The sequence below is a fragment of the Argiope bruennichi genome, chromosome X1 (assembly GCF_947563725.1).
Source record: "Argiope bruennichi chromosome X1, qqArgBrue1.1, whole genome shotgun sequence".
Taxonomy (NCBI): Eukaryota; Metazoa; Arthropoda; class Arachnida; order Araneae; family Araneidae; genus Argiope; species Argiope bruennichi.
The window spans coordinates 55,529,073-55,553,291 of NC_079162.1; the positions used below are offsets into that span (position 1 = coordinate 55,529,073).

At 28.7% G+C, this 24,219-nt stretch overlaps 1 protein-coding gene across 2 annotated transcripts in view; it reads right to left on the minus strand.

The window, feature by feature from the left end:
* Positions 1 to 931: 931 nt before the first annotated feature.
* LOC129958372 (uncharacterized) overlaps positions 932 to 24,219 on the minus strand; it is a 28,663-nt gene continuing 5,375 nt past the window's right edge. For both annotated transcript variants that reach the window (XM_056070810.1, XM_056070811.1), the window contains exons 3-7: positions 22,065 to 22,138; positions 19,456 to 19,564; positions 13,491 to 13,663; positions 12,442 to 12,574; positions 932 to 5,908 (exon numbers count right to left, since the gene is read on the minus strand). In XM_056070810.1, coding sequence (XP_055926785.1) covers positions 5,172 to 5,908; positions 12,442 to 12,574; positions 13,491 to 13,663; positions 19,456 to 19,564; positions 22,065 to 22,138 — 1,226 coding nt within the window. In that variant the 3' untranslated portion in view covers positions 932 to 5,171. The remainder of the gene's footprint in view (positions 5,909 to 12,441; positions 12,575 to 13,490; positions 13,664 to 19,455; positions 19,565 to 22,064; positions 22,139 to 24,219) is intronic.

Sequence of the window (24,219 nt, forward strand, 5' to 3'; positions counted from 1 at the left end):
GCACATTTTATTTTTTCTCCTCATCTTGAAGGTGTATAAAGCGTGGTCGGTGATACTTTTTAAGACATTTTAGAAGTGAATAGAAAGGACGATTGCTCCAAAATGACATATTAATGAGAATGATTAATATGTTATGCATTTAAAGCACCGTTTCCCAAATTCGATATTCGTTTTGGCGCATCAAATTCATCTTGCTATTTTCATATTTTCCGTTAATCGGGCCATATTGCATATTCTTCTTTAACAACACATAAAACTTTAAATATGTACTTACAAGGGATAACTTAAATAAATTCAACGTCTAAAACATTAAAAATTGGAATTAGAATGTTTTTCGATTTGCAATAAGTATGGCATAGTACGCATTTCATACTGCCCCTTCCAGATAACTATTCCAGTGTTTTAATAAATGGCAATGCACATTGTTGAAGAAAATTGGCGGAGGGAAAAAAAGAATCATCAAGCGTTATCTTAATATGAGCTGGAATCCCTGGAATACTTCTTCGAATTCTTCCCTTTTGTTAGTTTTCATCTTTGATACATCCGGTAAACAAGCCTTTAGGACCATGATTTCGAATTATTATATTCAACTTTTTGGGAAACAAAATAAAACGGAAAGCTTTCTTTGTCTTAACGAGAAAATTAAGCATTTTTAAGGTGCTTAAAAATGGTTTTCAAATTTAAGCACTTTTCATGACGCTACGCACCCTGAAAAGGTTATGACTTGAAAATAAAACAAACCACAAACCAAAAGTAAGGATTAGAAAAATGAAAAATATTATTCAAGTATTTTTTCACTGTAAAATAAGTATTTTAATATTTTATTTTTTCTTACTTTTTCAGTTGGTTTTCAAAAGAATTATATATTAGTTAAAAATGAAATACTTTGAAAAATAAGAATAAATTGAAGCATGCCATTGAGTAATCTGGATATTTTTATTTTTCATTTTACAACGATCATCTTTTTATCGCCAGCTGGTCTTAACACAGAATGGTTTATTATTTAAAAATGAGACATAAAAAAAGCAAACTGTAAAAGATAGAACTATTTTTATAATATTAACCGAGTACAATTTTCTAAAATTTTTGCTAAATAACTTTTGAATATTATTTTTAAAATGTTGCATTATTCACTGTTCATATAAAATAAAATTCTTAGAAGGAAAGAATTTTCAACAGACAATTTAATAATTAGTTTAAAGATATACTCCGATATATAAATTACTTGTTCTTAAAACTTTTGAAGTATTTCAATTCTGTTTATTCATAAATTTAGGGGGATGTTACAAAAAAATACACAATATAACAGCTAGGAAGTTGAACATAATAAGACTGCATGGCAACATGTCTAAGATATGACTACAAGTGAAACTAGTACAAATCTAAGATGTGAGAACAAGTGAAGCTACTACAAGTCTAAGATATTACTACTAAGCTACTACAAGTCTAAGATATTACTACTAAGCTACTACAAGTCTAAGATATGACAACAAGTGAAAAACAGTTTAGAAATTGTTTTGAAATTTCAATCTGTACAAAAAAAGAAGTACAACGAGTGGCAAAGATAAAGAATTATTAATACAAAGCATTATTTGATAATGTTGTAGATAATTATAAAACCTTATTTGCAGGTATTTCACACTCTTTTTAATATTTCTTCATTAAGACGTAATAAAATGAACATTTATACCTTTTACTTGAAAACATTTGTTAAGAGTGGGGAAATTATGTCATTGTATCCAATTGCATTATGCTTTTCTAACCCTTTTTCTGGGTTCAGAAACAAGCGTATAGACCATTAAAATGCATTTTATGATTAAAAAAAATTAAAAATTGCAATTTAAACACGATTGCCACTCAAATCTGGGGGAAAAATTCACTATACATATATTCAAGATATGAGGAAATGCAAAATTAGTACTCATGTGTTAGTTATAATGCAATATGATTGATTTTAAAGAGCGGAAAAAGCAAAAAATTAATATTATTTGAAATAAAGCAAATTAAAAGAATTTTTATATTTACATGTAAAAAAATTAGTTTCATTTAATGCCTAGAATTTAGTAAGACAAAATTTATATATTAAGGGGGGGGGGGATATATTACCTCGCATGCTCTTAAATTGTCAGCTACACAAAATTAAAGACACGTGAAATAAAACGCACAAAATTTTTATCATGATTCAAATCATTTAATGGTTACTTAATAATAATAAAAAAAAACATTAAAGCAAAATTACTTTTTTTTATTTATTCATTTTTGCCAGTTCATGTGTTTTGGGCATCAATTTTCGCAAATTTTTCAGCTATTAGTTTAATGGAGCTAATCCTTAAGAAATAAGGCATGACATTTTTGTACGGCCTAATGTACATTTTTTCAGCTATTTCACTTTCAGTTAACATATGTGAACCTATTTTCGATATATCATTGAATGCATTGAAGGACGAATGTGACGTAACAAGTTTTAATGCCCATAAAAAGTTCGCTTTAAATTACTGTTCTTGAACTAAAAAGTTCGTAATCTATTTATTTTCGGACATTACATTTGACGGTTTCGGATTTGACATGTCATATTTTCCTGTATTCCTTTTAGATACAAAATCTAATAATAATTATAACTTCTTTGAACTGACACACAATTTTGTTTAACCTTTCTGGCATGACTAATAAGTGCCTATTTTCCCATAGGTTTATTATCATCTTACAAAGCAAGCAGTGCGCAATAAATGGATTTTGTGGAACTTCTCGAGCCCATTCAGCAAAATCAGGATTAATTTTTTTTATCCATCCAATTCATATTAAATACGGATTTCGAGCAGCTCATTGTTTTTGAAAAAAATTCTTTAACTTTGAATAAACTCACAGTTTTTCAAATAATAAACAAACCATTCAAGTAAAGTTGACTAAACAACGCAATGCATCCGCAGATTGAATGTTGCTGTTTCCTATAAAGAAATGTATTCTTATCTATCACACAAATGCAGAAGTCTCGTGCAAGCTCATTGGCTGCAATTCGGGAATCTGATGAAAAATGAACAACTGTCACACAAATCAAAACTGAACTGATCCATACAGAAAAATGGAGGGGGGGGGGAGAGTAGAAAAGTGTGGGTTTCCGCATTGCACAATCGCGATTAGTATTGTTTAGCTTTTGAAAGCGATGACTACGATCTTTTATTCTTGCAATCTTTAGAGATTGACATTTTTTAGATGGGAAAAAAATAACTAAGAAAGTTAAAATTCACTGAATTTTCCCGGGCTTTAAGACATTTTTCAAATTTCCTAACATTATCATAATTTTTCCGCCGATTTTTAAATTCCCTGTGTTCTCCCGGTGGTGTGGCAATCCTGTTTAAATTCTCAAAAAGATTAATCACACTGTAGAGAAAGGCGAAAGTAAAGTGGCAAGGTTCGAACCAGCAACGTTTTAGTTAAAGAGTTGCAGTGTTCTCCCAACCAAGCATTGTTAACTTAACGTCTGAAACATAAGATTTATCAAAGCAAACTCGTGCTTAAATTTTATGACTGTACTTCAAATATAAGAATTGAAAATAATATACTGCATAAATTGGCTTTAAAAATACAAACAAATTAATAAAAAAGCTGAATTCCAAACCAAAACCAAAAATTAAATGTCTCAATACCTTTGTTGAAATACTGAAAACTATAATATTAATAAAAAAATTTCAACTTTTAAAACAAATTAAAACATAAAAAAAAAATTCATAATCAAAAGTACAAGAGCATAATATTATTTTTGAGAAAATTGTTAATCAATAGTATTTTCAATAATTAAAAATTAAGTAAACTTCGTTAATAGAAATAGTAATACATTAATTTTATGAAAAATTATATTATTAATTTTAATTTATTATTCATTTAATTATTAAACTTTCAATACAAAGTAATTTTGGCCAACATTTCCATTTGCGTTTGGAATACAGACCTCTTAGCAGGTTCGAGTCTCTGGAACCGAGAAGTTAAAAAGTGAAACACATCAAGATACCTACATTTTCCAAGCTCATTTTTTCTCTCTTTGGTATTAAGTATCAGCATAAAAAGAAGTTTTAAGTTACACTTTTATGAAATGTTATTTCAGAGTCTGATTTAACTGAAATATCCACATGCTATAATTATTACAAAAGTGCAGTTCTTCATTTACAGATTTTCTCCCTTTATATAACTTCTTCAATCTGAATCACATGTCCATGACTTCTAAATTATCTTGACTGTAAATATAAGAAGAAAAGAGAGATTCTGAGGGGGGGGGGAGGGGTGCGGAGGAAGAAGATTTGAGGGACGATAGCCATTTGCATATTTTGTATCAAAAAAGATCTCAGTGAAAGGTACATATTCAGGCAGTTTTCAAAAGATACAGGTGTGACCTCCAATGCATTTTTACTATCAGAAACAAAAAGACTTATTACAGATGCCCACTAAAAGATTTTAGATTGAAGTAAATTAATCTTATCATCTGCCTTTCCATTTCTTAAACGCATATCTGAAATTGGCGAGCTCAATTTTTTGTTACTGCCACCTATTAGTACTTATTTAGTACCAAAGAATAGAATTTCTTGCTCACTAAGGTTTGACTGATCTGAAACTTAGGAATTCAGGGTTGGATTTTTTATCATATTCTCATAATCTACACTTTCTGGAAGTTTCCCAGCTTCAATGGAATGTTTTATTGCAGAAATATCAGTCACATAATCATCTTCAGCATTCTGAGATGGAATGTTTTTACTTTTCGCAAGAAAATGCTTTAAAAAATTCAGTGGATATAGATGATATGGAAGAAAATAATGAAGAATCAATGCAGTGAACAATTACTTTCTGAATTGAATTTGGTGAAAATAGTTGTATTGATTCTTGCATTTTCTCTAGAAATTCCATTAATAACGAAACTTGGGTGCCATTTCTATTATTTAAGAAGTCCATTTCTTTGCACTTTATTACTATAAAAGAATGCACAAAAATATCACTAAAATTTTGAATTATTTCCTCTAAAGATAAATTTCTTTAAACACCAAATTTTACATTCTTTAAAATAGAAATAACATCATGCATGTTTAAAAATTTTTTAGATCTTGGTGACAACATAGGTGCGGTTACTTTTGAAATGATATATATACTAATTTCATTCCAATAAATTCTAGTATTACTAGGACTGTTTAGTTCAGTGTTTTTTCTTCAATCATGTCTACTGAAGATTTTTTTTCTCCTTCCATACAAATATTCGAATGTTGTTTGCTGTTGGAATATTTTTCTTCAGAAGCATCTGTGCAAATATTTTTCCCTTTGGATTGAAAGGGAAGTTCCATCTTTCTTTTAACACCGATATTTGATTTAGCTTTCTTCGTATCGCAAGACTCTTCCAGTAAAAATTCCATTTCATTATAATTTTCTGTTTTTTCTTTTTCATTTAAGTGATCTAATATGCATGTTCCCTGATAAGAGGATTTTTCTGCAGAACTGAGATCTACATTTTTTGGTACTTCATTTTGCTGGTCAGCTGTTATCTGTAAGTTAGCAATGCTCTCATTTTGCATATTTGGACTACTTAAACATTTCAGATCAGATGTTCCAGTAAGATCTGATTCAGGACTCATTTGTTTTTCAGATTCTGATTTTGTTTCTGCAAATACCTCTTCTAATTTACTGAATTCTGGTTTAGGTGACTGTTCTGGTCTCTTTTGCACAGTCTCTTCAAATTCCTTTTCACAACTTTTAGGATTATCTGACAAAGAATTTTTTAAAATTGCTCCACTCCAGAACATATAGAGATTTTTCAAATTGCCAGAACTAAGCGATGCGTCTTGTCCTTTTACATTGATTGGACCAGGCAAACGTTTTGAAGATGTTCCAGACACACTTGTATTATCAGAATCAGAGGAAAATGTACCAAGAGCTACAAAAAAAAAATAATAATAATGAAAGATAATAAAATAGATAGAAACTAAGATATTCAAAAGAAAGGCACTACAACTATTGAAATTTCCCCAGGACTTAAAAAGCAGCCCAGAAATGAGCTAAGTTTTGCAATCTTACATTGTGAAATTAGCTATTTTCACAGACTTCATGCATAAATTGTTGAACTAGCCAGAAGCGTGCACTTTGGCAGTTACTACTATAACAGAAAAGTGATATTTTAGGCCTCAAATTCACATTTAAAAATAACTGCAGTTCAGCCAATGAAAATAATAATAATAAAAAAACCCAGTTAAATATAAGGGTGTACAGTCTAATCAGGGTCCAATAGCTAATTTCAAATAGTTAGAATAAGGCAATTACTACCAAATAGAAAAAAAACTTTAAATGATGTAAAGAATTAATATTTTTTTATTGTTATTTCAGTAAAAAAATGTATTGTCCAAAAATTACAAAATTCAAATGTTTATGCAAACTCTAAATTACATAATTTTAATAAAATCTTATAAGTTATAAACAGAAAAATATGCTTGAAACACTATTTTAAAGAAAAAAGCTCCACATTTTTTAAGACTAAAACTGATTGAATTATGAAGTAATATTATTTTACATAATTTCAACTGTTACCTTCAAACAGATCAATCGAACAAAAGTTTGAAAAGTTCCTCTTTAATGATATGCTTAAAATAATGAAAAATCAAAGCTTTATAACTTAGTCAGTTTTAATCTCAGAAATGTAAAGTTTTTTTTAAAAATGTTAATCAACCAAGTTTACTTTATTAAATACTAGCCGCCTTTGGCGACCAGCCAGTTCGCCAATCTTAATGTTCCTTAAAATGTTAATAGTTAAATATTTTATGCCATTCCTACTTTAATCACTTCTTCATCACAATATTTTAAAACTTTAACTTTTGATAGTCATATAATTCCCTCATAATATTATAAAGGCCTTCAGTCATAACATAATACGTATCTCTCTTTCTGTTAGCTCCCGTAGAATTTATGCTTTAAATTAAAGTGGAAAGGATGAATCTGCAATTAATATAATATTTTTTACTGAAACAAAGCATTTTTTTTATAATACGATTACTGAAAACAGAGTCACTGAGCGTTTAAACTTTATGGGAATAAAGAATATATATCTTAATTTATGTAATATCTCAAGAATTTGTCAACAAAATTTTCTCAGATTCATCATGACCAGATCGATTAATTAACAATGTTTAATTTTAAATGCATCAAACACTAAGAAAATAAACAGAATCGTTTAAAATAATCGGTCAAAAACAGGCTAAAATAAACTATTTAAAAAACGATATAAAAACTATAAGCATATACAAAAAATATATAACTAACATAAATACAATTTAATTACAAAATGCACACAACTAACCTAAAAATAATTTAAATCAACTCCGCATTCGTTGAAAATCCGTTGTCAACAATCAAAACACAATGCGCATGCATGAATTTTCAACGCCAGTAACGCTATGCAGATTAGAAATTTTTAATTTCCTTTATTCTGTTTTATTTTAATTCAAAAGTACTTCAATTTCGATTCAAGATCGATTAATTAACGATGTTTAATTTTAAATTTACCAAAGATTAAGAAAATAAACAGAATCGTTTGAAATAATCGGCCGAAAAATGTTAGCCCTAGCCTCATTAGTGTGGGGGAAAAAAACTGAAGCCTTACTCATTTGGCGGTGGGGAAAATGAAAAGATTTTTTTTGGCGGGAAAGTTAGTTTTTAATTAATAATTAAAATTCTAATTCAAAATTCAAAAAAAAAAAAAAAAAAAAAAAAAAAAAAAAAAAAAAAAAAAAAAGACCTCAGGTGCACATTTCCGATCTCCAAGGTATACATGTACCAAATTTGGTAGCTGTAGGTCTGGCCTGTAGAGCAACCCTCCCCTCCCCTCACACACACACATTGAGCTTTACATAAATATATATGATTAACAGGACCAAAAAATTTTATATAATTTAAATTTTGTAATTTTTGAAATAATATAATTACACTCAAAAAGCATACAGTATGTTTCTTTACTTTGATTACAGTATATTTCCCATTGGATGTATTCGACTTCCTCTAATAGTATTAAAATTAACGGATTTTTTTTTTTTTTTTTAAATGCGGAGCAAAGATTATTATTCATTTTATTATTTCTTTCTAAATCAAAGTTATTTTCTTATTACTTATAAATCACAAACGAAAAAATAAATAATTTACAGAGATATTTTTTATTTTTTAGAAAATGATAATATGCCTTATTTAGCACTTGAAATCATTTTTAAGCTTCACCATCTTTCTTCTATCATTATTTTAATTAATCCATTATATTAATTTTAATTTAAAGCACAGATTTCAGTAAATTTCTTTTACATTGTTATAAATATCAATAACAAAGAGAAATTTCTTAAAGAAAAATTATTGGAAAATTCGTGAAAAAATATCATCTAAAAAATACAGATATATTAAACGATTTTTAAAATAAAAAATCTTAACAGAAAAATTTAATTTCAAGTTCCTTTCATTATGTCACAAAAAAATGCAAACAAAAAAAATCAAAGTGATAGCCTTTTTCATTTATATCCAACTAATGGGTGTTAAATACCAGTCCAAAATAATTTAGGAGTTTGGGAATACATATCAATTTCTTAAATAATTTTTTTTTTTTTTTTTTTTTTAAAGAAGAAGACAATGAAGAAGGAAGGAATGTTTAGTATAACCACAGCAGTAACATGCAACTTATACTGCAAATAGGATACATTAACCCTATGAACCCTGACCATCCGATATCGGCCCGTTCGACAGGGGACTGACACAAGCGCTTTGGGGCGGTTAAATGAATTTAAATGAGTGCTTGTTGAGGAATACCTTTCACCCCTTAAACTAATTTAACCGCCTCAAAGTGCATGAGCCAGGCCCCTGTCGAACTTGGCGATATCGAACGATCAGGGGTTAAAAGGTTAATGTTATTTAAATAAACTGCACAGCTTGAATCATTTAATTTCATAAACCGTACAAATCAAACAATTAATCATAAATTAGTACACTGAAACAAATTTATTTCTTAGTTTTCCTTTTTAATATCTTAAAATAAAAGTTAAGGAAGATTTAGTCAACATTTAGTTCAGCAGTAAACTGAAAACCAGCAAATGATGCAAAAAGAATTTCAATAATTTGAATTAGTTTTAGTGAATTTGCCAGATTGCCTTTTGTTTCCTACTGGTATATATCCTTAAAATGTAATTTGATCGAAACTGTTCCATAGTTATATTTTTTGCTTTTTAAACTTAGCAGAATTCGACGATCAACTATTTGCTGACCATCCATATACTTATTGCCAAAAGAATTAATCCTCAAAAAACCATTTTAGTGAATTTGATACCTTTTTAAATGATATAAAATTTTATGACAAATATATCATCAATGTGCCCATACTCACAGACCTTGACAATTTTTAAGGAAATCTCCAAAATTCTACTTAAGAGTACATTTTCTTTGTGCGGGGGGAGGGGACCTTGTCAGAGTTTCTAGTCCCAAATACTAAATAAAATATAATGTATAACTCCATCAAATTTTATTTCATATAAAAACTCCTGGAGCCATTCCCGCACCTCCATATTTCAGATATATTGAAATACAGAACTTGGACAGAATTCCTAACCTCAACAATTGAATCATATTGCAAATTTATCGAACTAATCAGAATGATCTGCATTATTATCCAATTACAATTTAAAATAATGCTTTCTATTGTTTTGATTACATGTATTTCATCAAAATCAGTCCACATGATTACATTAATTGATCACCATTGTTACATTGGTCACAGAAGATGCACTATAATTTATCACAAGAAAAGTATAACTAAACACAATAGTATAAGTAAAATTATTGTGTTCATATTAATGATACTGCAATCTGATTGATTAGCCGTATTTGAAAGCGGTGAAATTGTCGAGATAACAACAAAAGTTGGCTAAATCAGTTCAGCCGCTTAGGCTGAGGGCATTGTCAAAATTTTATTTTGCAATATCTCTCAAAATGGAGAGACAGAATGTAGATGTCCATTGGATAAGGTAAAGGTTGAAAGCATTCATTTAAAAAACATTTCAAAACTGTTAATAAGATCATGGTTTTTCTTCATGGAGAGAAAGTGTACAGTAAAGCAGGGTTTTCTCAATTTCTTTCAAAAACAGAGGGCTGACAATTAATGATGTATTTAAGGACCATAAGCTTTCATGTAAAATTTAAGTGTTTGAAATTGATCCAATGGATGGGGAATGCAGACTATCATGGGTTTTCCATGTAGATACTGTACAGAAAAAGTAATATTTTTCTCGAAAATGGATGATAAATGAGGGCAAATGACTATAGATGACATATTCAGACATTACAAGCTTTCATATGAAAGAAAGACTGTCAAAATTGGATTAGTAATTGGAGATGGACGATTTATAAATAGATACAATCTCATTGAATTCTGTATGAAGAAAACCACAAATTTTAGGAATAAGTTTTTCTATTAAAAGCAAGGTCAGTCAGGAATTTTTTAAATCAGTATTTTTCAACTGATTTATTTCGAATTAACTGATTTATTTATACCATGTGTAGAGAGAATTGCTGTAAAAATTAAGTACTTTTAAGCACCTTATCCAAAAATATTAAGTATTTTAGTACATGTTATGTATTTAAATCTGCATGTTTTCTAAGCATATAATATTTTCTGTTTTATAATAATGAATAGTTTTTATTCAACAAAATTTTTTAAGTTAATTTTAAATGTAAATTGTTTAAATTTTAATATTTATTTCTGTATTTAAACTATATTTGCACAACATCTACTGTAAAAAAAATTGTCTTTTTGGTTTTGACTAAAATAATAAAGGTAATAAAAATGGAAAAAAAAACTATCAATACCAAGAAATTAAATCTAAGATTAACAATAAAAAGCTGATTTTTTCTCCAATATTTCTTAAAATTAACAAATTACTCGTTTAATTAAATGAATAGAAAATTTCTGAAAATGCAACACTGATATCAGCACAGCATGACCAAAGAGTTTGAATTTTATTTTCATAACAACAAATAAGGTTCAATACAGCTGGGATGGAAAGTAAATTTTCTCCTGTAATAAATAACATGCTATATTTAGAAACTTTAGTTGCAGTCTTATAAAGCTAAGAATAAGTATTAAGGAATGACTACAATCATAAGACTGGCAAAACTGCCATGAAATTGATGAGAGAACAATGCCATTTCCTAAATAAATTTTTACTTTTATATGTAAAGGGAAAAAAATCTTTCTGAAATGATAGTATCGAAACCTTACAGAATAAAAGCTTTGAAAAACTTCTTATTTCATTTACAATTTTAAGCACCAAATATAGCAGGATTTTTTTATATATAAAAACTAAAATTTGTCAAGATTGGTCCAACAAATAATAATTTTCAAATGGATATTATTCCGCGGATACACCATGAAAGAAATCACAAAAACTGAAAACTTATGACTTGAAGTTAAAATATTATCCTACTAGATTTTAGATGATTGACTAACATAATTACACACTGCAATTAGTTACAATTCAGTATAGTACATAAGCTGTTCAATCTAATCAATCTAATAAGCTGTTTAAAGGATTGCTCCAAAAACTACATATTAATGAGAATGATATGGAATGTGTAATGTAATAAAGAGGATTCAATGCAAGTTTTTTTTACAACAGCTTCTACCAATTTTCCTAAACTTTTTTTCAAATGTATTTCGAGATGCAGCAAGTATGGCACAGTACCTTCATGATAACTATTCCAGTGTTTCAATAAATTGGAATGCACATCATTGTTGAAGAAAGAGGCAGTGGGAAAAAAAAAAAGGCCCATTAGAACGCTATCTTAATAGGTGCTGGAACCCTCGGATCCTTGGTTCTCTTTCTTGATACATCTGTTAAACAAGCCTCTATGATTGTGCTTTCGAATTATTGTATTCAATAGGTGAGGATACAAAAAAATGCTGTCTTTGCACTTTTTCTCGAGAAAATAAAGCCCTTTTTAAGAATTTTTTCCACCCAAAAATAAGGTACTTTTAAGATGCTTAAAATTAGCTTTCAAATTTTTACACTTTTCATGGTGCTCTAATTAAAATTCTTCACTCATGGATTTTGATATGATAGTCACAACTGGCAGGCATTCTAATTTTATATACATATAAGGTTGAATATGATCACTGGCAAAAATGTTAAAATTTATACTTATTTTATTTGCTATTCAGGAGAAAGTACCAAAACAATTTCACCAATACTGATTTTACTTCAGCAATAAGCATGATTAATGATTTGTTCAAAAAGTTAAAGGCATTAATATGGATTCAAACTTTAAAAAAAATACATGTTCAAATATCTCTTTTTATTTCTAGTGCAAATCATAACCACTTGTCCAAAAATTCTTATTTTGAAACAGCATTATATAATAAGCTTGCTACAGTTTTAAAATAAGTACACTTACTTGGTGATGCACATGAACTGCTTTCAGGAAAACATATGGAAATCTTTTCATTTTGAGATGGATGTACCAACATATTTTCAGATGATTTTTTTTCCATTTGCCTTGGTATTATTCTTCCATATGCCATATATGCCTGGAAAAGGATATATGAATTGAATTAAAGGTAAGTCCTAATGATTTTAAATTGTCATTGCTAAAATGAAATATCAAATGATTTGAAGAATAAGATTTAAATCAAGAATTAATTTTGGCACTTTTATACTCTTTATAAGAAATTAAATTCAAAAAGTTCATCAGCTGAAGTTAAAAAAGAGAGAGAGAGAAATATCAAGAATGGTGTGTTAGCTCAATTATTATTCTGATCAACTGAAAAAATTATAATTATTCTAACTGGCCATCAGTCAAATTTTATTACAATGATTTTTTTTTTATTTTAAAACTTTGCTAAAAAATGCAGATAAAAAAAAGATTTTCAAAGCATAAAGTTTAATAAAACTGGCAAGTCACATGTTAACAAAATTCAGTACAACCCTAAAAAATTCACTAAAATTATTTTTTCCTTTTTAATTCAGTAACCATATTATATTCAACATATAAATGCATGTATGTATGTATGTATGTATAGAAATAAAATAACACCCCAAGTGAGAATAATAACAATAATACAAAAAAAAGTGGATTTTGAAAACTTAAATAAATAGAATTGAATTAGAATGCATAAAGAATAAAAAAAGAATATAATTTTATGTGCATCTAAATTCTCCAAGAGGCTTATTACTTTGATTTCATAACATTCATTTCAGACAACTCAATTGCATATATGCATAAACTGTATTTTTAGTTATATTATCAAATATTAGAGATCTGAAAAAATACATTATGCCTGAAGTTTGGATAAAACAATGTTGGATTAGCCACTTTACAATTAAACATGAAAGACAAGGAAAAGAGAGAGAGAGAGAGAGAGAGAGAGAGAAAGAAAAGAAAAGAAAAAGGCAATTTAGTCACTTGGAGGTTTGATAAATAAAAAATAATTCATGTATACCTACTTCGTAAAATTCGTCATCATCACACAAAGCTTTTTGAAAAAGAAAGTTTTTTTCTAATTCTCTTACAGCATTCTCCCTAGCTTCAAGTTCAAATTTAAGAGCTTTTTGGAGTAGTTCGAAAAAACGTACTTTGGTATCAAGACTTTTCAACAATTCCACATCATCAGATCCAGCTAAAAGAAAAAATGTATATAAACAAAAAACAATTTTAATAGATAATATTTTTTAAAGAAAATGCAATTATAAAGTTAGGTTGATTAATACTAAATTGAAGTATACTTTGAAGACAATAGATTACTTCTATTTAGGGACATAAATAAATATAATTGTGTCTTACTGCAATATAAAATTTGTTTTATCATCTGAACTTTTAAAGTATTCAAATCATATAAATGCATGTTTGCCATAGTAACACAGGCCTTCAAAACAACTAATTACCATTGTTGAATAATAAAATATTAAATTTCAGTTAACAGATTAGATATATACATTTTTTTAAGTTTACATACATGCTGTAAATTCTTCTTCTAAGCAGAAGTAATCGTTTAGTACTTCTTTTAATATTGACTTCAGTTTCTGACTCTTATATTCTTAATGTCATAAGTAATTTAAAATCATTCCTAGTGAATATACAGGGTGTTTATTTAATCCCGGACCCATTTTGATGTTTAATAACTCATAAAATAATAAAGACAGATTAAAATTAATAACATAAATGGTTAAATACTCAAAAAGTTTCATGATCCTTGTCAATGAACTTCCACGTGTTCCCCCTTCGTCGCACGGAGAATATCAAGTCGATAGTCAATTTCACGCCAGGTAGCGGCAAGCATGTCGGCATCCACAGAGCCTATTGCGGTTGTAATTCTGGCTTTTAGGTCATCAATGTTCGACACTCTCCTCCTGAAAACGTTGTCTTTTACAAACCCCCAAAGGAAAAAGTCCAGCGGCGTTATGTCAGGTGATCTGGGTGACCAAGGAATTGGACCTCTTCGCCCAATCCATCTTCCTGGAAAATGGTCATTCAAAGAAGTACGAACGATGGTACCCCAATGAGGTGGCGCACCATCTTGTTGCAAAAAGACATGTAGCTGAAGCTCTTCTAGTTGTGGAAATACGAAGTTTTCAACATGTCTAAGTATACGACTGATGAGACCGTCTGTAAAAAAGAAAGGCCCAATGACTCGGTCGTGCATTAGTCCGCACCACACATTAACCTTTGGGGAATTCCTTTGTGCCTCACGGTATTCATGGGAGTTTTCAGATCCCCATATGCGCACATTATGGTGATTAACAATGCCAGAAACATGAAAGGATTCTTCATCGGAGAACATTATGCGCTTCAGAAAATCAGCAGCATCTTCTATCCTCCTTAGCATAACTGTTGCAAAGGCCATCCTCCTAGGCCTATCGTTCAGTTCCAAAACTTGAACAATTTGAACTTTGTATGCATGCAGTCTTAATTTTTTCTTAATAACCTTGTACACCGTCGAAATTGGCATATCCAATTCTGTTGCCGCTGATCTCAAAGATATTTTAGGATTGTGTAAAAATGTCTCTCTGACACGCTCAACATCAAAATCACTTCTGCAAGGACGTCCGGAACGTTTCTTATCTGCGATACTTCCAATTTCTAGAAAATTCTTTTTCCACCGCAAGATGCTGTTTTTGGATGGAGGATCTCTTTGGTAAATTCTTCTGAAATTTCTCTGTCTTGCACTATTGATTTCGTTTCTATGAACCACCATAAAATCTGTGCTTACTCTTGTGGTGTATGCATTCTCCTTAATATCCGCTCGAATAAAACATCACATACAAAAGTACTACATAGAACAAACATATCAAAAGTAAACATAACATTGCAACAGTTTCCAAAAACAAAAGAGAGAAAAATGCAATTAATAAGCAGACGATATTTAGAAAAGTACAGATATTTAGACTGGAAAATGAAATTATCTGAAATTAACCACACGCGCTGAGGATATTTACAAAAGTAAAAATATTCAAACCTGAGAAGGAAAATATATGAGTTATTCCATCAATAAATGCCATAAGTTTGTTTATATCTTCATTATTTTATGAGTTATTAAAATGGGTCCGGGACTTTATAAACACCCTGTAGAATTCCTCCTTTTAGGAAATATATAAAATTCCTGGGTGACTGTGAGAGAAGGGGAATTTCCTCCTATCAAAGATGATGAGCCCCCATTAGGGAAAATAAAGCTCCTGGGGAAAATTTGCTTCAAGATGAAATTTTTCCTATTTTCTCCCTAACTGCAGCTTTTTAAAAATTTAATCAGAGACATTACGGTTAACACATGAATAGTTAAATCTGGATTCTCTTAAGCATCAAAGGCTTGATGCCATAGTCACCAACAATTTTGAAAACAAAAGATATCATTACTTTTAGTTAAATGAACTGCAGCAAATCATAAGATTTAAAAATCAATATGGAGAATAGGTGTTGTGTTTATGCAAGATGGATCTATATTAAAAGCCTTATTATTATATCAATACATTTCTCGAGTTGGTGACACATTTTACAAAATGAATAAATTGATAAAAATGTCGTGCAATCTACCAGTGTTAAACATATGCAAGTGACAGAAGTTCCAATACATTTTAAATTGTTAAAAACTATATGCACACTACCATCATATTAGACTTTAAAACCTCAATCTTTAGAGTAATAAATTAAGTAAATAAATTAGATTGTGCTTTATAAAGAAAAACTTAATGAAACATCTTTAAAAAGAAAAATTCTGCAGCATTAATATTATTAAAAATTATTATCATCTTGAGTTGGTTCATCATATTTTCCAATAAAAAATAACAGGTTTGTCTATTAATGTTTATATCTCTTTTGTAATATAATAAAGGTTCTATTATTTATAATTTGAAAAGTACCATTGGAAATGTCGGAATGAATGCAAAACTGCCCTACATATTTGTAAATACATTATATGTTTTTGTCATGTTTAAAGATATCACATATGTCCTAGTATCCATGTATGTTCAACTCTTGAGAAGAATGTAATAAGATAAATATTAAAGTTTTACTTTTAAATCTCAACTACTTAATTTAAATAATGCATATTATTTTAACTGAATTAAAAGATTTATAATTTATTTCACCATTAGATTTTATCTTTGTATTTTGTTAGGGCCCAAATTAAATTTTAATTAATTCTAATTAGGGAAATAGAGTTATGTGATTTAAGGCTAACTTTAAGGCTAGAGAGTAATTAGTTATTCTAAAAAGTACACACTCAAAATAATCAAATAATTCCCACGCTGAAAAAAAAAAGCTTATATTATATACACAAACATACAGATTTTGATATCTTTATACTCAGCTCATTCAATTGGTTATTCAACTAAAAGATAAATAAGAATCTAGTGAAAATTTCTGATCACCATATTACTTCTCCCTAAGTGTAGCAGGCTGAGCCCAGTCACGCAGACTATACACTCTCCCCCAACCATTAGGCAGACAATGGCCCCTATGGGGAGGATTCTAACATTCCTGCTCTTAAATCCCTTAAAATTGAAGGAAATTAGTAGTTTTCATCCATTCAAATGTACTCCACTAACGATCAACTGAAATATCAAAAACGTTTTCTTTTAAGATGTCCATCAAATTCTAGGGAAGGTAAAAATCATGAAATTTTCTGTCCCTATTCTGAGAGTTGCAACTACATCATTTCAAAACTTTTACTGTAATTCAGGAATAATTATTAAAATTAAATATTTAATTAATTAAAATACCACTCAAGGAACACAATTTTTTTTCACAAATGCCATTCAGAGTATGTTAATTGAATTTTCTACTAATTTTCCCACCAGATTTTAATTAAATTTGCATAAATTGTAAATGTAATGCATACTCTGCAGTTGATAAACAGCAATCAATATAAGAATATGTCAATATACACATGTAAAAAAAAATCCATAAAACTTTTGCATAACAGTTCACCAATAATAATGATTAATTGATGATTTAGTTTAATGAGGCTGCACTGCCATGTGAGAGCATGAGAATAATTTTTACAACTTCCCAAAAACATCAAACATTTTGAACATCAAAATATTAAAACAGGAATAATCTAAACATTTTTTTTTTTTCATTAAATGATTCAAGATATTCTTCCTATTGACTTTTAAGTTTTTTCAAAAAAAATAAAAAATAAATTAAATAAAATTGTAATCTTTGCATGTTCTTAAAATGTAGGGAAAATTTGTTCTTTGGAATAAAGAAGTCGAAACAAATCAACCATTCATTTTTCACATAATAATGCATTGTTCTTCAATAAACATGAATTTCAACAACATGCAGCTTTTAAAACTGCAAAATTTTTGGACATGCATTCAAATATTTTTTTTATAGTAACCTTCACAAATGTGCAACACTTTTCTAAAAAAGGCTCTTTTTTCTGTTCCAATAGTTACACTAGTAATCAAGTTGCTTGTAGTCACCATTCCAATATTTATTTCTCAGTCTTAGATCTTAAGGATTATCAAATTCTATCAAAAATAAGCTGTCTAATTGTTTTGCTTTCTTTTGACAATATTTTTCATTAAATGCTGAACAAGAATGAAAAGAAAGGTACCATTGGTTCAGATGTCTGAATTTTTTTAAAGAAATGGCTGCAGAATAATAGCAATATAAATCTAATTTTAGACAGAATCGATTTATCCTGAGAAGCATTTATTGCTGCTGGAGCTGCCATCGCTGGTGTTAGATCCAGGATTTTTTTTTTTTTTTTACTGATAGCTATGTATTTCTTCTTGCCAAAAACTTTCAGAGCACGTTTGCAAACACTTGTAAATAAAAAACAAACCAGTCAAATAACACGCATATGAGCAACTAAATACCACTGTGACACTTCCGCAGATTCAATGCAGTTATCCCTGGAACATTCTATTCTCACATGCTGTTACGCCCTATGTATGCTAACAAGCTGCAGTACAAGAGTCTCATGGAAAAAGAATAACTCTCTTTCAAATCGAAATTAGACTATAGAGGAAAAAAAAGGAGAGCAAGAAGAAAAGAGACGAGTTTCCACAACCACGAATGGCAATTCGTTTTTGAAGCTATGACTACAGTCTTTTATTTTCGTAATGCTTAGATATTGGCATTTCTTGAAATGAAAAAAAGGAGTGAACTAAGAAAATTAAAAATTCCTTGTACTTTCTTAGTTTTTATGGAAATTTTTAATTTTTCCTGCTTTTTAGAAGATATTTTAATTCTTTGCATTTACTTGGTGCCAAAGCAACCCTGATACACCGTCACGCCTATGAAAATTTGAATAGTAATATCGTATAAAAACAGGAGTATTTGGACCACTCCATTGACCGTCTCAAACAAGATGCACCAATCAGCAACAGGAGTTTTCCTAAGGCTGATTTGGCCTGAAATATCATTTTCCATTAGTATTCAAAACTCCAAAATTCAGCGAGATTTAATTGCACAATGGAAACGTTTTTCCATTGTGCAATTTAAAAGTTGGAGTGTCTAGAGTATTTCACTGAATACACCCTTAGGAGTAAAGGATTGTATAAAATTCTGACTCCATAATTTTTGCAGAATTACCTTTATTGATTGAAACAAAATGAAATAATATTTATGTTAGTTAAAACTTTTTGAAAATAAAACTAAAAACTGAATTTTATGACAAATCCGAGACATTTTTATGGAATAATTCTGAAATTATGGCTTGTGTCTAGATAGGACATAAAACGTCACTTGTCTTCTACCACCATTAATTTATATCAACGAACAGAAGGATAAAAAGATAACAAAGAAGCACTGCAACTAAACTATGGCTGTAAGTCATGAGCAACAATTCTGAAATGAAATGAATGCTATATTTCAACAAAAAGCATGCAAGTACAAATTAAAGAAATAACATTGAAAGTAATATACTAGTCAATTTATTCAAATAAGATAATATTGGTTCCTTACTAAGTCGATTATAAAAAAGACGAAATTGACAATAGTTTAAATTCTCTTCCAATTTTTTTGCATCAGCTACTGCATCCTCCAGGCTTTCCAAGCAGCCCAAAATGTTTATCTAAAACAAAAATTTTTAAAAAATGAATAAAAAATAATACAACAAAAATGTTTCTTGTATTAAGAAAATATAAAACAGTAAGTCCATGTCATTTAATGATTATAACAATAATAAATTATATATACAAAAAGAATTTAAAAAATATAGGAAGACAGATGCATGCATACATATAGATGTCTATTATGCATATAATTAGATATAAAACAGAAAAAATTAGATATTTGGGAAGTAGCAATTAAAAATAATGACATGTTGAGAATAGGTGTCATCAAATTACATTATGAAATAGAGCAACACTATATCTTTGTTCTGTATTTTAATAATGCAATAGTAAACATATAATTTTATCAGAAACCCTTCCAGAAACATTTAGAATTTGTAATTATGTATTCACAGGATATCCTTTTTGCATAAAATACACAAAACAGAGATATGTCTGAAAAACAGTATATAAATATTCTGACTTTCTCTCTTTAACAGTGTAGTTTGAGAAATACAGAGCCATTCTTAGTTAATCAACAAAAAAGTTTCTCACAGGAACCACTATTTTCTCGATTACTTATTGTCTTTTTTCAGATACACAAATATTTCAATAGTTTTAAAGCAACTCTGTTACATACACATAAAAAAAGTGCAGGATTCATTATTCTTGATACTATTTAAAATATTATTTAAAAATAATTTTTTTTAATTCTACTTTTGTGTCATGCAGTGACAACTTTCTGAACAAGTGCTGGAAGGAGCCTTGCAAACTAAGACTGGGGGAAGGGCATCAAAATGTATATTGCAATGCTGAGATGGCAGCATCCCCCCCCATTTGTAAACTAGTTAATACAATTTTTTCCCCTTACTTTAAAAAAGAAAAAAAAAGGAAAAGGCAGAAACTGAATGAAAATGCAACAAGTCGAATGAAACATGTGGGGAAATAAGCATAAATAGACCCCCCCCCGGAAAAACATATCAATAAATAATTTCAAATGCAGCAAAATTATAAAATATTGGAAAAATTGTTACATAAAATTCACTTGTTCTATATAGATTGTTAGCTATATAATTCTCAATATCATGCGATTCAAATATTGATTAATAACCAATGAAGATATGGCGGAGACTAGGAGATATGGAAACCAAGACAATAATTCCAAGGGTTTTATTTATTTATTTTTTAAATAATCAGCGTCAAAAATTTTCAATCATCCACTACTCACTTCAGTCTAATAACATTTTCTTGGCAATTCAATTTTTATTAGTTAAAGCATTGACACAACAAAAGTATTTAGCATTTGAAGAAAAGATACAATCTTGGAAATTGATGAACGGCCGAGAGACAAGTTGATCTTGCTTAAAAAATATGGAATTTTTTAGTTAATGATAGCTATTTGTTAAAAAAAATGAAAAGATACTGAAGACATTATAGAAAGAAGCAAAGTGGATAGCAAATAAAATAAATATTTAAAGAACTGGTATTTACAAAGCTATCCTAAAATGATGCCATGAGGATGAGAAAACAATTCTTGCCCATTGTGGGATGAATCATTATTAAAAAATTGAGGAAGGCAATGATTTCAGGGCTAGCAGTGCATGTCTCAGTTTTAAATATTTCAAAAAAGAAATCATTTTGAGATGCACATTGTCATTGCCCCCCCCCCAACTTAAGTAGCTTTAGATCAAATGATTTGCTTGAAGCCTGCCAGTAGATGTGCACAAGAAATAAATTCCTTTTCCTTATAGTAGTGAGATATATAGTGCAAAGAGGTTACATTTTATTAATTTAATATTCAAAAGAAAATCTAGTTCAGTTAGAAATCAGTTTGCTTGAAATTTTACATACTTACTTTAATCAATGTACATTATTATAAAAACTTAAGAGGTATTCTACATAAAACAAATTTATGACTATTAAAGAGAGATGACGTGCATGTTCACCAGTGAAGAATTCAAAACAAAGAGAGGCAATTGGCACCATGTTAAAAATTCTATTAACCCAGAAGCAAATTCTATTGACCTAGAGAATAAAACTGTTACATCAGCTATTTACTGCAAGGTAGCAAAAAAACAATCCAAGATAGTTAAAAATTATAGATTTTGGACTATAAGATTTTGAAAACTCAGGATAAAATTACTTTAGAGAGAGCCAATTTACTTAAGTATGTAATGAATTTAATATTCATAAAGACAGAGCAATAGAAATTAGATGAAATACATATCTGTGTAGGGGAAAAAAAAAAAGAAAAAAGGTTACAAACTCAATATTTATTGAAAGAGTAAATGCAAAATTTATAACCTCCTAGAAAAAAAATCAATGCCATTATTCAAAACTCTGATTCTGAGACTCATACATTAAATGAAAGAAAGTATCCAAACTCAGCATTTCACTCCAATGAAGCACTGTCCATGAAACACTAATTTGCAGAAGCACATGTATAGTGTACAGTTCATATCAAAAACATATTTTATTTAAAATTTTAAAAAAATTATTATTAAAAAATATATATATTACCTTGAAATGAGCCAATGCCTCCTGATAATATCTTTCTGATCCAGGAGGCCATGGGACCATTTTGGTACTATAAACTGTAAATAAAATAGCTTAAATGTAAATCAATAAATATTATTTGAACATATAAGTGAATAAAGAAATGTTTAGTAATTTATCAGTGTTGTAAATTTCATGATAATTTATTCCATTTCACCCACAACTTTGTCAATATTTACAGAAGCTCACCTTGAAAAGAATGATTTTTTTTTTCTTTAACCCTTTAAAGGGCCATTTTTTTCTAGTCATATTATGTTAAAATATTTTTAGGCTTGAAATTAGAATAAGAAAAGGGATTCATTTAGCTTATTAGATAAATTTAATTTGATTAATTAATTAATTAAGTGACAAACCAAGACACATCATTTTATGTGAGATAAAGAACTAAAGCATCCAAGTTTCTGTCTTTCTACAAAAATTTGTCAGAACTTATGCCAACCTACATAATTTCATACAAAGATTGATAAATTTGGTGGGAAGCATACTTCCCATGGCCTTAGAAAGGGTTAAACCAGTGGGAATATCTCCTTGAATTTCTAATATGCTTACACAATATGACACAGTATCAGGGTGTGTAGTGTGAAATGGATGCAAAACTTAAGCACCTTAGCAAAAAAAAAAAAAAAAAGCACTTTTGTACATGCATGAATACATAGGATTTTTTTTTTTTGTCTCATAATAAATTATAGTTTTCATTAAAAAAAATTTTTAAATTTTAATCGATGTTTGGATTTCGAATCCAGACTCATAATTTATTTAAATTGGCAACATTATCTTCCGCAATAATTAAAACAAAGAAACTGTGAAAATTTGAATTAAAAGCAAACTGAATAGAATCAATATATATTACAAACATTAAAGATTCAATAACTGGTAAATTCGACAAAAATGTGTTTATAAAATTATTTTCACAAGACATCGGACAAAATTTTTTTTTTTGCTAATTATAGAAAAAAAACTATAATAAATTACATATTAGCTCAGAAAAATTTATTAATACTAGATATGCTGACAGATTCTTATCTAAATAATTTTAAATTTAATTTTTAAAAAAAATCAGAAAAAATATAGTTAAATAATTTTTACTTTTTTATGTGTATAATTTTTAAAAAAATGCACACAAAAAGTAACTGACTGCTTCCTTTCCATAATTTTTAAAATACTCAACCCAAATTTTAAAATTAAAATGACAAAAATTTGACAGTATTATTTTGTTTTGATAAATTAACTAATACATACAGTTTTTATTTTATCGTTATTTTTGTTTAAAAAAAATGGATTATATAAGACATTTTCTATTCATATAAATATTTATATGATATTCATTATGATTCATTCTATACATATATTTATATGAATGTAGATAATAAGCATAGAAACAAAAACACTATTATTACAACTAATTAGCTAGGTAAGCAGAGAAACATTATTATTACATCTAATTTTACATTTTTTTTAAAAAATTTCATATTGACAATTTCAGATTCTACATCTTAAAGTTTTTTTTTTTCTATCTTATTTTTTTAAATATTGTTGCACTTTGCTACGAGTGAAAAATCCTTTGCTAAATTAGCTTTTCGTGACATTTCTTTAATTTCTACAGTATATAGTATATTTGGGTTGCTGAATATATTCAAGGGAAAATCGGTAGCATTCATTTTCTATGGAGGATAACTTACAACTGCTGTATACATACTTTCTGCTTTGTGTTCACTAACAGATTTTTGCACCAGGTTTCTTTATTGGAACTGAATTCCTAACTATGAATTTTCTTCTTTCATTCTAAAAAAATGGTTTTCAAAGGAGAGGGGTAAAAATTTATTGATGGAATGCGAGTGGCTAGTATTTTTCTGAAGCTTTAAGACGAAATCCATCAAAATACTATAAGAGAAGGTCAGATTTGAAAGCTGTTAATGGGAAAATCCTTCTATTACCATCACAGGAAATGCAAGCCTGACAAGGCCGTCTAAATTAGATGTAACAAGCAGCAAACAAATTCACAGAAGAGTGTTGGAAAATATTGAATAAATACCTTAAGAAAATGTAAAAATAAATTTTGTGCTATAGTATTCCTTATGTTATGTGGGAAGTATGTTAGAAATTTTAACTTTTAAATTGA